The sequence below is a fragment of the Centropristis striata genome, chromosome 2 (genome assembly GCF_030273125.1).
Source record: "Centropristis striata isolate RG_2023a ecotype Rhode Island chromosome 2, C.striata_1.0, whole genome shotgun sequence".
NCBI lineage: Eukaryota > Metazoa > Chordata > Actinopteri > Perciformes > Serranidae > Centropristis > Centropristis striata.
In genome coordinates this window covers 31,321,449-31,338,665 of record NC_081518.1, presented here as the reverse complement: position 1 = coordinate 31,338,665, position 17,217 = coordinate 31,321,449, and the positions used below count along the sequence as shown (strand labels likewise).

The following is a 17,217-nucleotide window of genomic DNA, read 5'->3' as shown; positions in this document are numbered from 1 at the left end:
AAAACGATGGAGTTTGGTCTAAAATAATGTAAAATGCCGTGTGAAAGCCTCGAGCAGCAGCTCAAATCTTTGAAGTAATAATCCACATGTAAAGACAGTTGTGCAAGTCTGCCTTAACTAACAGTTGGCCTTCAGATGAACTCTGGAAGACATTTGTCTTTTCCCCCACATTGCTGTTCATACTAGAATTAGGAAAAATCACTCAATCCAAGTGTATATCCAGATTTAAAGGCAGAGGGATGTTTCCTTTAAACAATTAACCCATCCACTGGTGAAATTTAAAGCACCTACAAACACATTGGTGTACTGATCAATTGACAGAACCTTCTGTCTTATAATGGGGTATCTTGAAGTCGTGGTTTGCACATTACACAAGTGATCAACAAGAGGTCACATGCAAGAAATGAAACAAGAAAATATTCAAGACCAGGTGCAGGAGTTCCTTCCTCCAAACAGCTAGCAGCAGCAAAAAACAAGTTTGAACAAGAAAAAGAATATGGATAAGAGAAAGGGCAGCAGGGATTGTCCGTTCTGCTTGCTGATGTTCTGTGTTAGGTGTTACAACTCATCCTCTTGACATTTCCCTTGCCCTGCATCTTGTGTTCACATTGGATTTAGGTCGTTGTTGCTGTCATCGGCAATCAAAACTACTTTGACCCGACAACACTGACAGACAGGTCTAGATATTTAACCTGCTAGATATCTCCTTGGCATCTGAGATGCATCAGCGCCTCTCAGATCATGTCTGTGAACATTGTTGCTTGTAACGATTTGCCTCCCATCTGGGGCTGCTTTTGATGATTTCCAAAAACCTGCCGGCAAGTTGAAAATCAGGGCTAAAACAGTGTAGCGTAAACTCAGTCTCAGACACACACACACACACCTGTATGCTGAAAGCGTTTTCTCCCCATGTCCCAGAGCTTCCTCCCAGTGTCCCAGCTGAATGGAAGCATCTACAGCCATGTCCGTCATTCTGAGTTTGTACAGATTTTCAGCGGGCACATCACCACTAACAGTCGATAAGAGATGACTACAGCCCTCTAGCAGCGCTTGCCAATCTGGAGACTCACTTAAGGAAAAGCAACATCTGTACTGGATAAATGGGTTTCCCTTTTCTTCTCAGGGAAATTCTTCTATAATTCTGAAGATGACTTTGTAAAGATGATGAAATGTTGGAAGTGGTGAGACTTTGACTTATCTAATCCCACAATATAGTAGGTGATAAATGACACCAATGCTTCAGTGGATGTGGAGGCAAAGGATACTGGACTCTGCTTTCAGTCCTTCCAGTCTGGGTAACGCCTCCTTCAGCAGGCGCCATGTTGATTCTTTCCCTGACAGCATGAGTCCGTCCTAGGACAGAGAGCAGAAGGACCGTCTCAATATCCACACTGAGTAGATATTAAACAAACAAACACATAAATGTACATACTTGACCTACAAGCACACACACATTCGTTACGATGAGTGGCTAGGATGAACATCAAAAACAAAAAGAATAGAGTGAGATTATTTAAATTTGAATACATGAGCGTTATAGATTAAGTTAACATTTCCTGTCTGGACTTTGTGAATCTCCTCCCAGCAAACTGACAGCGAATGGGAACCATAGATATTATTAGCACTTGAAGACTGCTGCGTGAGTGAGTACATCCATGGGCCACTTTATTAGGGAAACCTGTTAGCTGCTATTTAACGCAAATACCTTATCAGCCAATCACATGGCAGCCACTCGATGCATTTATGCATGCAGACATGGTGAAGACCAGCTGCTGAAGTTCAAGGTGAGCATCAGAATGGGGAAGAAAGGTGATTTAAGTTATTTAAATGTGGCATGGTTGTTGGTGCCAGATGGACTGGTCTGAGTATTTCACAAACTGCTGATCTACAACCATCTCTAGGGTTTACAGAGAATGGTCAGAAGAAGGGAAAATATCCAGTGAGCCAAAATACCTTGTTGATACCAGAGGTCAGAGGAGAATGATGATAGAAAGGCAGTAATGACTCAAATAACTTGTTGAAGTATGAAGTAGACCAACTCTGAACGCACAACACATCCAACCTTGAAGCAGCAGAAGACCACACCGCCACTATATTAGGTACACACTTCACCTAATAAAGTGGCCAGGGAGTGTATGCTCAGACAGAGAAAAACAAAACAAACAACATTTCCTGGGTTTGATGTCAACAGTCATCTGTCGCCATGGCAACTTTGGGTCACAACCCAGCTGCCTGCCATCATCATCTGAAGATTAAAGAGAAAGAGGGGAACAACAGAAAGTGTGTGTACTGTGTGCAGAACAAAGGGGTTTGAATAAAATGAATGCAATTGTCCGAAAGAATCAACTGAGTGCCCTCTTGTACCTTATCTCAAACACACACACACATTTTCAAGTGCTGCTGTATTGTGTTAGAGTAAGACCAAAGTGTACATGGCATATGGAGAACAATGCTAGAGGCAGAAGTGAAGGCAAAGAAAAAAGAGAGGGAGAGAGAACAATAAAAACATATGGAGTGAGCGAGACAGAGAGAGAGATAGAGGGAGGGAGAGAGAGAGAGAGAGAGAGAGAGACTGTTAAACTGGAAGAGAAAGATTGAGTGGATTAAGATGGATGGAAAAGAAAAGTGCAGCTGAAAGACAAGATTATATTTCTCATTTTTCAGTGGGCGGTCAGAGAGAGAGAGAGAGGTGTGAAGAGGTGGAGCGTGACAGAGTGACGGAGAGGAAGAGGAGAACAGCAGGAGATAAGACAGACCCTGAGAGTGAAGGAGGAAAAAGGAGGAGAAGACAGGAAAGGGTACAGTGTAACATGTTCTGCACAGATACACAGCCAACAGCAGCATTGCAGGGGGGGGCATGCCTATGTGTGTTTTAACTTCTGTTCTTATGAAAAACACACATTTTACACATTTCAAGCATGAACAGTTTTTGCAAAGTTCAATATTAAGAAATTTGGGTTAAGTTTGGATTTGGGAAGAACTTCACTTGCAACATACATGCAACACACTGTGATTCCAATAAAAAAAAAATTGTTCAGTAAGCTCTCCCCTGCATCACCATGTTCCATCACACACAAGCACCCTGTAGGTTTTATTGCTGTGTGTGCTTAAAGTGATGCTGACAGAAGTTTACCAAGTGATGCATCTACTTCTAGGAAGATATCTTTGTACTATGTTCAGAGTCAAGCTGCATGACCATCTAATACTGCCTGGCCGAGACAAAGCTTCAATCTTGCTCTCTTAACAAGAGTGTAGACTAAACGATCTTTAGAACAAACACTGTTTTGGAAGCTAGAGAAAGCTACATGTCAGTATTTTTTGTGGCACTTTTGTTTGAATTTGAATAAGATTCGAGTTGTTGTTTGGGCTGCTATGTACCTGATAGTTTCACTCTGGAACTGACAATCGGCAGCTGTTACCCGATTGGCTGCCTGGCCAAGACAAACTAGGGGGCAGGTTTTTACTGCAAGCTTATTACCAGAGAGCAAACTAAACAATCTTTAAAACAAGCAATGTTTTGGAAGTTAGAGACAGCTACAGGATCTGGTCATCTCCTCCTTTGAACACCACGCACACCTCTCCAGCTAAACTAATTGTGGTCTTCATATACCGCCCACCAGGGTGTCAACTTTGGAACTTTGTAGTAGAGCTTGACGTGCTACTCTCAGCCATACCTGATGATGAAACACCACTGATTGACATGAATATCCACACAGGCACAAGTTCCTTCAAAATAGGTCTCCTTTTGCCAAAACCTTTGGGCCCTTACACCAACCCAGCTCTCAAATGAGGTCTTGGCCACAGTGCCTTCTCTCAAGGAGTTTTCATCACTCTCTGTTAACAAGGCCACAGACACTCTCTGTTCCTCCCTAGTCTCCTCTCTTAACAACCTCTGTCCAACATCCGAACCCACTCGCAACCATGGCATTGTTACGCCGATGATACCCAGCTGTTCCTGTCATTCCCACCAAATGACCTCGCTGTCTCAGCCCGTTTCTCTGCTTGCCTTGCAGAACCTGCCAAAATAAAACAGCCAACTCTTTAACAATGTCTTTTAGTAGCTCAACCCTGAACACGAAATTGTTACCAAAAGGTTACCGTCATGAAGTGAAAACACACAATGAAAGGGTAAAAGTTTGAGATGAAAAAACACAGTGCACTAGCTACATAATAAGTGAGAACTAGAGTCATTGGATTTTATAGAAGCTGACTTTTTTGGGAGTATCACCCTGCTGGGCATTTGAAAGAATGCAGGTTTAAAGCACTTCGACATTGGCTTTGCTTATTAGACCTGGAGGTTGCTGCTTGGCTGTTTGTGTTCATGTGTTAGTGTTAGCCTATAATAGTACAATTTTAACAAAAATGCATGTGTTTGAGAAATACTGAGCAAACTACTGATGTTTTAATTTACACAGTTGCCCATAAAGTTGGAATAATTTTGTTTTCAGACACAACCCTCCTGTTTGTGATTGATAGATAAAGTGTATACCATCTAAAAACTTTATTAATCAATAATGAATCACATTTTCACAATAATTTCAGAAGTAATAAATATTTTATTCCAACCTTATAAGAAACTGTGTAGTTTCGTTGTTAAACACAGCCAACTTTAATTAATGAAGAATGTATTCAATTGTGGCATTCTCCGTTCTGTTCTGTGTAAGTATGTGGGGGAAACAAAGTTTTCCTCACAAATTCAAGGTAACACAGGGTGAGTAACTGATAAAGAATGATCCGTCTGGATATGCAGTATTCCTTTATATCAGATAAATGCCTCACCCTTTTGTGCGTGGTTAGATCATTATGTGCATGTAAATGTGACCACTGGCATAGTTTATGGAAATGAACGACAATTATGTAAATATTTGAAACCCTGAAAAATCAGCAGAGAATGTAAAGATGTCATTTGTGTGTGACTTACTTTGTCTTGAGAGTCACAACGCTGGCAGCAGCATGTAAAATGGTACTGGTCTGCCAGCTGTCTTTGTCGATCTTCAGTCAATGACAACGTCTCAATGTAGCTTATAGTCAGCTGAAAACACAGAACAGTTTAGATTGCCTTTTTGCTACATTACTTTGCTATTTCAACTATTGCTCATAATTGAGTGATAAATATAAAACATTTTTTGAATCTAATCTAATCTTGTGTAGACTGTGTATGGGGGAAAGTGATACTGTAGAAGTAAAATGTGTGTGTGTATGTGTGTGTGTGTGTGTGTGTGTGTGTGTGCGCGTGTGTGTGTGCGCGCGCACATCTTCCAGATGGCATGGATGCATCTCATTACATAGTCAGGAGGGATGGTGAAGTACGGAAAATGAGGGAAGACACTGCCAAGTTAGAACGTGTCATCCTGCTTGTGTTGCAGTGATATTTCACTTGGCTACAATTTGACTTTAATAACATCAGGGTTATTGTGCTTCAATCAACATTTATTATTACATATACAATAAAATTCACACAATAACCAGTGATTTTATGTCCATGTAAAATATGGTTCTTAGTTTCAGATTATGCATCATTCAAAACAGCCTTGGGCATTGGCTCCTCTATCAATAACAGCAGGGGACTAAAAACATTCAATAAATATTACTCATAAAGAACACAGCATAAAAGCAGAGTCATATTCCATGTTGTTAATAATGTGAAGATACAGTGTGGGTACTTTTTTTTTTTTTTACCTCTTCTTCAGGGCTGATATCCCGAACAGCTCTGAGCTGCAGTTTTGTTCCCAAAAACACCATCACACAGTTCGGCCTACAGTCATGGTTCAGCAGAGATAAACTGGGAGAGAGCAAACAAGACGAAGAGGAACAGGAGGGAGAGAGAGAGCAGCAGAGTGTGAGAGTGGAGAAGAGAGGAAAGAGAGAATTGTATCTGTGATTAAATGTTTAACTTTCAAACCCTTTCTGGCAAACAGAAAGACAGAGAGCATGTGATAAAGGTTGACAAATACAACTCGAAGCTCATCCTGCTGAGCCACCAACTGCCACATGTCCACCTGCTTTGGGATTTCTCAGATCACTCAGACTAATGTTGACTTAAATGCTAATTTGTTCCAACATATCCATTAGAGAAAAAACACATGACACATGTCCCTCAAGACCGTCCATGTCTCAGCCAGTTTAGTGTGACAGCTGTGGGACATCATGTGTCTTTTATCCCTGTACCCAAGGTGCAGTTAGGGGGTTAAATATCACCTGGCAGCATGGCCTATCATAATTGGAATCCTTTAAATATTAGTTAAGACTGTGTGCTCACATAAACCTCAGACGAAAAGTTACACACCTGTGGACACACACAAACACAAGATAATTCCCTGCACAGTATGACATGATGAGTCCGTCATAACAAATGTCACTAAGGGTGTTTCCACTACAGTCCAATACCCGGAGTGAGGCGGGTCTCACTCGCCAAAACACCTCTAATTTGAATATGAGCCGTCCTGAGGGTCTTTTGACGGGAGTTTTTTTGGCCCTGTCGAAGAGCAGGGCCGTTTTTCTCCACTGAAAAAAGCCTGGTTGCTGATTGGATAGAACGCTAAGCAGGATGTGACGTAGTACTCAACGCCACCACAACACACGCCATTTGTAAAAGCCGGCGAAGCAGTGTTGGCAACTTAGCGACTGTTGCTATATTTAGCATCTTTTCAGACCCCCCTAGCGACTGTTTCAACAAAGCGACTGGCGAGACAAATCCAGCTACTTTTTCTGGTGTTATTGGAGACTTTTGGAGACTCGTTCTTACTCTTCTTAACGAGAGGCGGGGCCGGCGCCGCACAGTCTTTTACAACAAGTTTGTTTACAACAAGCACCAGACACTCTGTGCACATTCAGCGATGCCGGTTAATTCAGGATCATTATGTTTATGATCAGCGGAGACGCTGTGCATAATTAGCCATGCTGCTTTGTTTATGATCAGCTGCTGAGATTGTGCACAGTTGTGTCTCCCGTGTTTAATCCGTTGCGTATGTGATCACGGATTACAGTCAAAACTGTCGCTAAGCGATTATGCGACGATTAAAAACAAACAAAGACTGAGTTCCAATATTTAAAAAAGATACACATTCCTTAAGTTTAATATTACCAATATCAACTTACTTGGTTTTATGGAAATCATAATGAGACAGCTTTTTTCACAACGAAAAATTAGAAAATATGACATAAGAAAATAGTTCTGGGAGGCTGTAGTACAACCATAGAATAAGAAAATCATGTTTGTTATTAGTTGTAATGGCTGTTTATATGGGCATTTATACAGAAGTTTTCTCCCTCTACAAGGGTTACAGTTCTTTGCAATGGCACCCAAAAAAATGACTGGTGATCAAATCCTTGATTTTAATAGGAATGTCCATTCTAATCTCATGCAAGTTCTATGAGCGCGCCACAAGGAAGAATAATTTATTTGTAAAGGAGATTTAACTGGACAGAGGCAGGATTAATCAAATTGTAGTTTTTGTTGGCTAAAATATTGAAATATGCCTGCTGGAATAAGATGACCTAATGAGTAGTTATACATTTCAATTGTATGATTTCCAATGAATGATGTCTTTGACTTATAATACTGCAAATCCACATATATTTCCTAGTGTATTTGATTAACTAAAAAAAAGATACACTAATATGAACGAATATGCCTCCAGAATGAACATCTAGTCATTATGCATTCCTACAGTTGAATCAACACCTATTACATTCTTAACAGTAGGATTTATTACAGGATTAATAGACTGCATTATTTTAAGATAGGTACACCAAATAAATTGGCAACTGAGTGTAATGAAGCTCATCATTAAGTTTAATCAGGAAAATGTATTTATGCGTTATTCATTCCGATTCTCTCTCTCCTCTCACTACTACTTCTTCTTAATCAGCTTATTAGGCATTCACTCCTTCAGTTTCATCAACCAGACTTTGCCACAATTTCTACCAACCAATGAGGTCACTGCTGTCACACTTTAAATCTGTTCTCCTCTCTGCTCCGGTCAGCTGTGATTTTTGGCTAAATTGTCATGGCCTTCATCCACCCCTTTCACCTCAAGTCATCATCAAGTCAGTCTTGTTGTCGGAGTTATTATATGTATCCTATGCTTAATGAATTACATAAAGACAACCAAAAGCATGTAACGTATGAACTATTTTTTTATTAAAGCATTTTAAAATTCCCCTGACCCATAAAAAGGCATTTACTGTCACTGCACACATGGCTGGGAAAAAATACTAAAGAGGTTTGTTTGTTTTTATGACCCCCTCCATTACGGCTGTTTATCATATTCATAGAGCAAAACAATGGGTGCAAGAGATAAAGACTGTGTGTGTGAGTGAGTGAGTGTGTGTGTGTTTAGCCTTTGTAAAACCATCAGTAACCCCCTGGCTTTGTTCTACTGTGGAGAAGTTACGGGTTGAATATCAACTAGAAATCAAGCCCTCCAAACGAGGCTTTTATCTGATGGAGAGCTCCTCATTAGCATACTAATTAGATTAATTAACTAAACCACATCTCACATTAACAATATCTGCTCACACTAACAGAAACTAACTCTTGCTGAACACAGCTTGATAGAGAGCCAGATCTCACATGAGAAGAGACCAATCACGGATGCTATATTTATTGAAAGAAAGGGTTAAATACTTTCTTCTTCTTGTTACAGTTTCCTGCACCGTTATTTTTCACAGACAGATTCTGTGTGCCTTTGTTGTGCAGAAGGGCTTCGCTACTGCAGTGATGTAGCACACATCAATTAAATGGCACTAAAAATTTAAACTGAATGTCGTGCTAAGCTTTTACATAATAAAGAGTTAAGGCTCACCTGGGTGCAGTAAACCGCCAATATTCACTCTATTTGTATGAGCACTTTTTATGACCAAGAATGTTTTTTATACAGCCAGAGCTGTTTTTCACAGACATTGTTTTGTAATATTTAACCTCTGAAATTCAACTCGACTTTATAGTGTTACAGCCTCCAGTGGAGTTGAGAGCAATAAAACTCTTTTAGTTGAGACAAAATCTCTTCCTGACACCGTTAAACTGTGTGCAACCAAGACACATCTCTATTCTTCATCCTGTTTTCATTTCAGTGCATCTCTATGACGATTTTGCTTTGGCTACACATTTGTGTTAATCTGAGTAGATATGAAGTTGTCACAATATCAGGTTTTCACTACCAGGGTTTTCCCTTTCATGATACTGCTTAGGCAGCACCAAAGCTATTTCTGTTTTGGACACCACATAAGCTAAATTAAAGCAAAATCTAAACGGAGAGTATCAAAACTTAATGACTTTTCCCAGAGTTAATGGCTGCAGGTGGTACCTAGTGGATTTGTCTCCAAGCTTTTTGGGTTATGTTCATTTATTATTTATTCTAGCTTTGTCAACTTTTTGTACATAGATATGGTAATATTATTAATAATAATAATGAAAAATTATGCTAACAATTATGATAAATGGATGATGAAAAGCCAACCATACAACATGATCAACAATTACAATCCATCATTACAACGAGGGAGAAAAAACCAGAACAAAAAGAAACAGACACTATTTTAGAGGTGCTATGCTATTGCTATTTACACAAAGTTATCATATATTTATTATTTACATGATATAAATATTTAATTTTTCAAAATACCAGTAAATCATGACACCCCTGTATGAAGTACAACGCTGGAAAAAAAATCTAATCCACCTGTTGTTATCTACCCCAACTGTGAATAATTTTGCTCCTGATAAAGACCTTAGAGAATTGATTAAACATCATATTTACAATCGGCCCGAGACAAACAGAAAGAAGGATGAGCTTACTGCAGACAGGGAGGAGAATGAGAAAGTCAGCAAATGAAAAAAAGAGTTTTTGACACACAGCGGACAAAGAAAAATGAACAGAAAGCGATGGTGTGAACAAAGGTGTAGCCTTTCCAGAGTAATCCCCCTCTTTTCAGTATACCCAGTGGTTGCTAGGCAACCCAAAATATGAATAGGCAGGGGACCATCCTGTGGACGGGCCCATCATTTATGGATGAGTTACGACACAAATCGCAGACACACGCGCTTTGGCTGAGCTTTGGTAAAGCCACTGTGACCATCTGACATCTCAACAGCGGCCAGATAAACTGGCTGAGATACCTGTAGTGTGTGTGTGTGTGTGTGTGTGTGTGTGTGTGTAGCTCTAACAACATGTGCAACGACGGACCAAATCCCACCCCATTCACCCAGGACTCAATACAGGGATTACAGTGCATACCGCCTTGCTCTGTGAGCATGTGTTTGTGTGTGAGTGTGTGTGTGTGTGTGTGTGTGTGTGTGTTGCATTTCTCTCTGTGTCCACCTACTTCCCCAAACACCTTTATAATATTCTGTCAACATTCATTTTCAAGTTTTCGCCTCACAATAAAAAACAAAATCACTTCCCTACCTCCCTTCTTCCTGGAACTTCAAAGAACTGTCAGGAGTAAAACGAGGGGGGTGGGGAGGCTTTGAAAGTCAGCGGGTAATGGATGGGTGGGGTTGCTTCGGGTGCGGTTGTCTGGCAGGTAACTCAAAAGATACATTTAAATTTTGTGGCATTTTTAGAGTACAAATGAGAGAGAGAGGCACCATCTCACAATGATTATGAGCTAGATTGAAATTAATGATGCTTTTTAGCTGTGTATGCTTCACACATTGCCCTTTGCGTGTGTGTGTGTGTGTGTGTGTGTGTGTGTGTGTTACCTAGGATACAGCCCGACTCCAATCTCTCGCAGCTCTCCGTCACTGATGGTGAAACAATTACCTGTCACCTAAAGGAAAAAAGGAGGATAAAAAAGTGGAGACAAGAGAGAGACAGATGATTTGTTAAATGGCCTCAGGGAGCCAACTATAGCTTTCATCATATGTTCAGAACATTTCTACATATCCGTGGCACCTGCAGAACCCCACTGGCACTCTGACTCAAACAAGACATGCAAGGGTTTTTCTTGTGGTTTGATTGTGTAAAATTACCACCAGGTTATTTTTGAGATTCTTTTTTTCTTTGAGGAAAAGAAAAAGCTTTTTGAAAATGTAATACATTGTAATACATGATCAGTGATCATGTGTAGTGTTTTAAAGGTGCTGTAAAGGACATTTGCAACATTAATAATGAAAACAACAACTATTTGCTATGTAAAAATGTAGTAATAGAGTAATGGAGTCTTAAGCAGTTCTTTGTTGTGCTAGCTAGTACAGCCACATGTGCATGTGAGTACCAGTGTGTTGAGAAAGAAATTCTCCACATGCTCTACATATTGAACTATTTGTATTTTTACAACCTCTTTTGGTGACGTTTTAACCTGTTCAAGACCCATTCAAGAACTGTCAGAAAGTTCAATATTTGGATGTGAATGCCTGTTTTTACTTTCTTTCTACAATAAACAGTGTACTTTGGGTGATATTTTAAAAGAAAACATATGTTTTAATCCCACTGGTTGGATGGTTTAAAAGTGCCTGTTGGGAATGAGAAGTCATGTGGACTCAGAACCATAGATATGCTCTCAATGCCATCTACATCACCTTTCAACAGAGGAGTAAAATGTTTTTTGTTTCTCCCAGAGCCTGTAAAAATGAGAAGGTGAAAATATTTGGGAGTAATATTTAAAGAACACCACCTTCAGCTCAACCTCTCTGAGACTGAGCTTCTTGAGCGCCCTGCTTTATATCAGCCAATTAATATTCAGCTTGGATCTACGCAATCTACGCCCAATCATGTCGATTCTCCCTATAAAACATCAGGAAGATCAGAATCTACCTGACCGAGCAATCAACACAACTCCAGGTACAGGCCCTGGTGATATCACGCTTAGACTCTAACTCTCTACTGGCAGGTTTCCCAGCATGCACCGCCAAGCTTCTGCAGATGATCCAGAAAGCGGTGGCCTGTCATATGTCTCCATTACTCATCTCTCTGCACTGGCTCCCAGTTGCAACACACAAATTCAAAACCCTGTCTCTTGCCTGCAAAACAGAAACTGGCACAGTATTACCTGCCCGAACTCCTTTATTGAGGTCCACAAACCCTCCCGCTGACTACGCTCTTCAGGTGAAAGGTGTCTGGCTCCTACGCCGCTGAAGGGTCCTACAAACTAAACTCTTCTCCTCTGTAGTTCCCCGTCGGTGGAACTAACTTCCAAACTCCATGCAATCTGCTAAATCCCTCTCAATCTTTAAAAAGAGACTAAAGACCCAGCTCTTTACTGAACTCCTTCACATATAATCTATACAGATGAGGAAAGGAAAAAAAAAGCATGATTTTCACTGTGCTTATACACTACCTAATGGCATTTACGTCCTAAGGGACTCAAACTTAACCGATGGCACTTACCCATGAGTCTTCTGACTAGATCTTTGCTTGTCGTTGTCTGAACTCTCAAATGCATGTCGCTTTGGATAAAAGCGTCTGCTAAATGAAATTGTAGATTTGTAAATACAACTTTCCCTGAAAACTACACCAAAGACACAAAGAAGTAAACCAAATAGACCCAGTAGTTCCTTTGGAATATAGCTGATATCAAAGTAATTTACCACCTTCAACATGGTAGATGGGAACTAGAAGGGTGAACTCAGTAGAGTGCAGATCCCTTTTCCCAAACAAAGAAGAGTTGAATCTAACTTCTAATAGAGTCCTGCACAGGACTGTGTTGCTCATAGAGTGAGTGTGTTTCTGCTGCACAACACACTTCTTCTGAGTTTGGAGGCTCAAAAAGCAGCGCCTTTCACAAGTTTACCTAATGCAAGCAGCGGTTGTGGGCGGGGCAGATGCAGGATCCAGAATTTCTCAGTGAGGAAGAAAGAGTAGATGTGCTTCCAGCCCCTTTTTCAGGATGTTTTTTTTATTTTTTAGATGGAGAAAAATATGTTCAACAAAGTATCAATCATAGCAGTGTATTTTTTTTTAACATTCTTAAAATGTGTCTGGAGCGGGAATTTATATGCATTTATGAGTATTTTATTTTGTCAAAAACACGTGACTTGTATCCATGTATCCAAATGCGAAAAACTAGTTTTAAACCTACCTAACGCTTGTTGGATAACGCAAAAGGACTCAACAGTGAATCAGTGACTCTCTCCTCCGAAATTTACAAGAAACAAATCAAGCTTACACTCAATAAACTTTATCAGAAATCTTAATACTGTTTATAAACATCCGACAATGCACCAGGGTGGTCTGCATGATTTAAAGTCCACATTTCAGGGAACGAATTAATGAAAGACCCCGAGCTTTCAGGCGACAGAGGAGAGATTTCAAACGACAGAGAGATGGGTTTGTTTCTTTCAACTAGCGGAGTTGGCACAGAGATGGTTTGAATAACAAAATGCATGAAGGAGTTGTTTAACAGAGAGAGACAGAGAGAGATGATGAAAAGGAAAACAGCAATAAACACACTAAAACATAAAATAAGTTAACAAAGAAGTGAAAGCTTAAAAAAAGAAAGACTAGAAAAAAGTCTTTGATGTGTCAATTACTGAGCTAGTGCTGGTAAACAAGCGTGTTTGTGCATGTTGGTGGTCGTGGTGTGTATGTCTGCATGGGGTAGAAGAACCAAGATAAACAATTGTAACTTTACTAACATTAGTATTCAGTGTGTCAAATAAAGAGGCAGACAGAAGTATGCAGAGAGAGGGGAAGATTTAAAGTTCTTATCCTGCTGATATTCACCACAGAATCAGAAGTCAGCAGAAAGACTGGATTTAAATCTGCGAGGTAATAAACACCGTCAGACTCAGACCTCATGGGAAATGAGGCTTTTTACTCAACTTATTCATTATAAAGCCGACAGGAGGGAACGTGATTACATAGAAAATCACTGCAAGAGACACACAAACACACACACACACACACACACACGAATATGCAAAATTTTAAACAAAGTCTTCCTCACAAACACAAATTGTTCCTTCTTCATCTCACACACAATACACACACTTCATTGTTATTCAGTAGCTCTCACAGTCATCTATCATCTGTGCCATAAAGCATGCATTAAAGTGGGGGAGACAGAAACATCATATAATACAGCAATATGTATATGAATTACAGCACATCAAGACAGAATAACACTTAGGTGCTTTTAATGAGATTTTCATAAAGCAGATAACACAAACAGCAGCAACACATGGATGATAAAGATGAGTGTATCAACATTGGCTTTATTTGTCACATGTTATATTCTGAAACAGGATAATATTTGGCATTGATCACTTTCAATAGGTTATCAAAATGGTTGTGGATTCATTTTTCTGAAAATCAATAAATCCTCCCGATTTGACTGCAGTCAGTCTATTAAATGGGCATTTTTTAGTGCTTGTCAACCAATAAGTGTGGGTGAGTAAGGGTCTGCTCCATCTGCTGGTAGGCCAGTAGGTTGTTATCACTCCACTGAATGTGCAGCTATATTATGGTATGTTGTTTAGTGGTGCCCTCTACAAGCTGTAGTCACTATGAACCACATCATCAAGGCAGAATTAATTTGGCGAGTGTGAAAGCGAATGAGGAAGCAAGGAAACAGAGTATACACCCAGGCCTTTCAACCAGGAGACTGGGGTTCATGTCCCATGTGAAACTAAAATTAAACAATGTGATTTGAAGTAACGTGACTTGACTTCAGTGCATCACATTGTTATCCTTGTATCTACTTCAGTTTTTAGCATTTATTTTACTTTTTCAAGTATGTTTTATAATTTCTTACCTTGAACTATATTTCCCTAACCTTTGAAAAGTAGTTTTACTGCATAAATTGAACAACCAAAGGCCTTGTTAGGTACCTAAATCTATAAGGAAAGTGAAAATGAAATGTAACTTAACACATCACAGTAATTGAATGGGCAAGAAAAGCTATTGTACATGTTTGCTTGGACTGATAACGACCTACTGGCCCACAAGCAGGTGGAGCAGGACCATACTCGCTCATAGGTATGGGTTGATCAGCACTGATCACCCATTCAATAGTCAAATGGGTGATTTTCCAATTAAGCATCAAACTGTTGCAGCTGTTGACATTTTTAATCTACATTGGACCCTTTCGAACAGGGCTGCTGACACAGGTACCAAGTGTCAACACAGTATTACTAACCCATAGAATGACAAGAAGGGCACTTGGAGAGGGCAGACCTCCACCATACCCTATCTTGTTACGTTAATGACAGTGAAAAAATATGTGTACTCCCAATATTGAATATCAAGCTTCCACCAAGTTTCTATGAATTTTGGGCCACTAGTTTCACCTAATTAGCCAAAGTCAGCAACAGTAAGTGACAGTGGGTATGAAGGGAGAACAGAAAGGATGGTTTTGAGGAGAGGGAGGGAGATGATGAAGTGTCGAGGAAATTTAAACAAACAGTGGTAGGGCACTCAGCTGGGCATAGATCTCTCTCTGTCACACAGACACACAGACACAGACACAGACACAGACACACAGACACAGACACACACACACAGACACACAGACACACACACACACACACCCCTTCTCAGGGGATGAGAATCAATCTAGCAGAACATCCACATCTGCAGAGCCGGCTGGTGGACGCCTTTTGCATCCCAAATACACAAACAAACGCATACACACACAAACACAAGTACATAAACAGGCTTCCCTGCTTTACACAATTGGTACACAAAAAGGAATCTTATGAATCAAATCCTGTATGTTTATACCTGTTTTCTTTCCACCTCTTCCTGTCTGGATGGCAGTAAAATACAATAACAGTATCAAAACCCTTTCTACAATGCTGCTTCACTGTTTGTTGAAACTGATGTCAAATTAAGCTAAACTGTGACAAAAATGAGGTCAATCTGATTCCATTCACTGGAAAGCTTTCTCAAAGGAGTTAGTGAGGAAATGTGATCCAGAGCTGAACTCATGATGCAAATACCACTACACCACTGCATGTAGGTCTTTGTGCTTCTTCAAAAATGGAGATTTCTATTTCTCGCAAAAACTGGACTTAGGGCGAAGCTATGATTTGTAACAATAAATGACCTGTTCTTCAATTCAGAAAATCAGATGGAGGAGGGGCATGTCCAAATTTTAAACGGTATCACTAGGCATATGTTAAAGAAGTGTCAGCTACTGGATGCTTATTGCTTTTCAAAAGTGTTTGGTGTAAATCATCTCAAATATGGAACAATAAAGGTATTGAAACTCCAAGATATTAGTTGGGGCAGATACTATCCTTAAGTTTCAAGAACTTGTCTCTTGAAGATAAACATCATAATGTATTTTAACTCAGAATAAGGTCAGCGTATAATGCCTACAGGGTTCCCTGGGGGTCAAATTTAAAAGAGCATTCTATTTTAAGTTGGATACAGAATGGATACTGAATGTTTGGGATCAGAGCAGATCTGAATTAGGAAAAAAACTGGAATGCAATTTGGGATAATGTCTCTGGTACTTCAAAATCACCAATATATACATTTGAAGTTTTGTCACAGAGCATATTTGTACCAAGAATCAGACATATTGGGACTGGCATCTAACCCATACTGCTCATTTTGCCTCCAAGGGTTCAAGAGTAGCTGCTTTATATCAAAATGTAATCAATAATATGTCATATTTTATATACTTTGTTGGTGTTGCAATAAAGAGACAAAAACAAAACAAAACAAAACTGGAGCTTAAAGCAACATTATGTACCTCTGCTACCTCTGCCTCAACTTTTGTTGATTTAGGAAATTCGGGACAGACGCTTGATTTGTTGCTTTGTAGGAACCATTAACGCTGCTAACTGTAGCTATGGTCAGCTAGCTCAGTTAGCGGTGCGTCCAGGACTGCTTGGAGCACCGGAGGAGTGTCTGTTTACAGCCAGGACTGAAAATCTATCTTAAAAATGATTTTTGACCAATCACTGGTTGCAACACCTACAGAATGAGGTTAAACTAAAAGTTTTGTTTTTTTAAAGGAAAACATCACTTTGTACTTAAACATAATTATTCTTTTCATGCATTGAATCTATCTCTGAAAAAAATAGCTCAAAAATGTAATTGGATTTAAGAAAATCTCGCGCTCATCTGCAGAGAAATAGCACATAATCACCCCAGCACCCCAGCCGGCTAACATACAGTTTACATACACTATATAAAAAGACACATATGTTTTTTCTCTCACTGTCTGACATGAAAGCAATCACTTTTCCTGTTTTAGGTCCGTTAGGATTACCAAAATTATTTCTATTTGCTAAATGCCAGAATAATGAGAGAAAGATTTTTT

At 39.7% G+C, this 17,217-nt stretch overlaps 1 protein-coding gene across 1 annotated transcript in view; it reads right to left on the bottom strand.

The window, feature by feature from the left end:
* Positions 1 to 17,217, bottom strand: part of smyd3 (SET and MYND domain containing 3) — a 100,617-nt gene that overhangs the window by 9,983 nt on the left and 73,417 nt on the right. The window contains exons 6-10 of the mRNA XM_059353060.1: positions 10,706 to 10,773; positions 5,680 to 5,782; positions 4,922 to 5,032; positions 1,266 to 1,353; positions 884 to 1,058 (exon numbers count right to left, since the gene is read on the bottom strand). Of these exons, the coding sequence (XP_059209043.1) occupies positions 884 to 1,058; positions 1,266 to 1,353; positions 4,922 to 5,032; positions 5,680 to 5,782; positions 10,706 to 10,773 (545 nt within the window). The remainder of the gene's footprint in view (positions 1 to 883; positions 1,059 to 1,265; positions 1,354 to 4,921; positions 5,033 to 5,679; positions 5,783 to 10,705; positions 10,774 to 17,217) is intronic.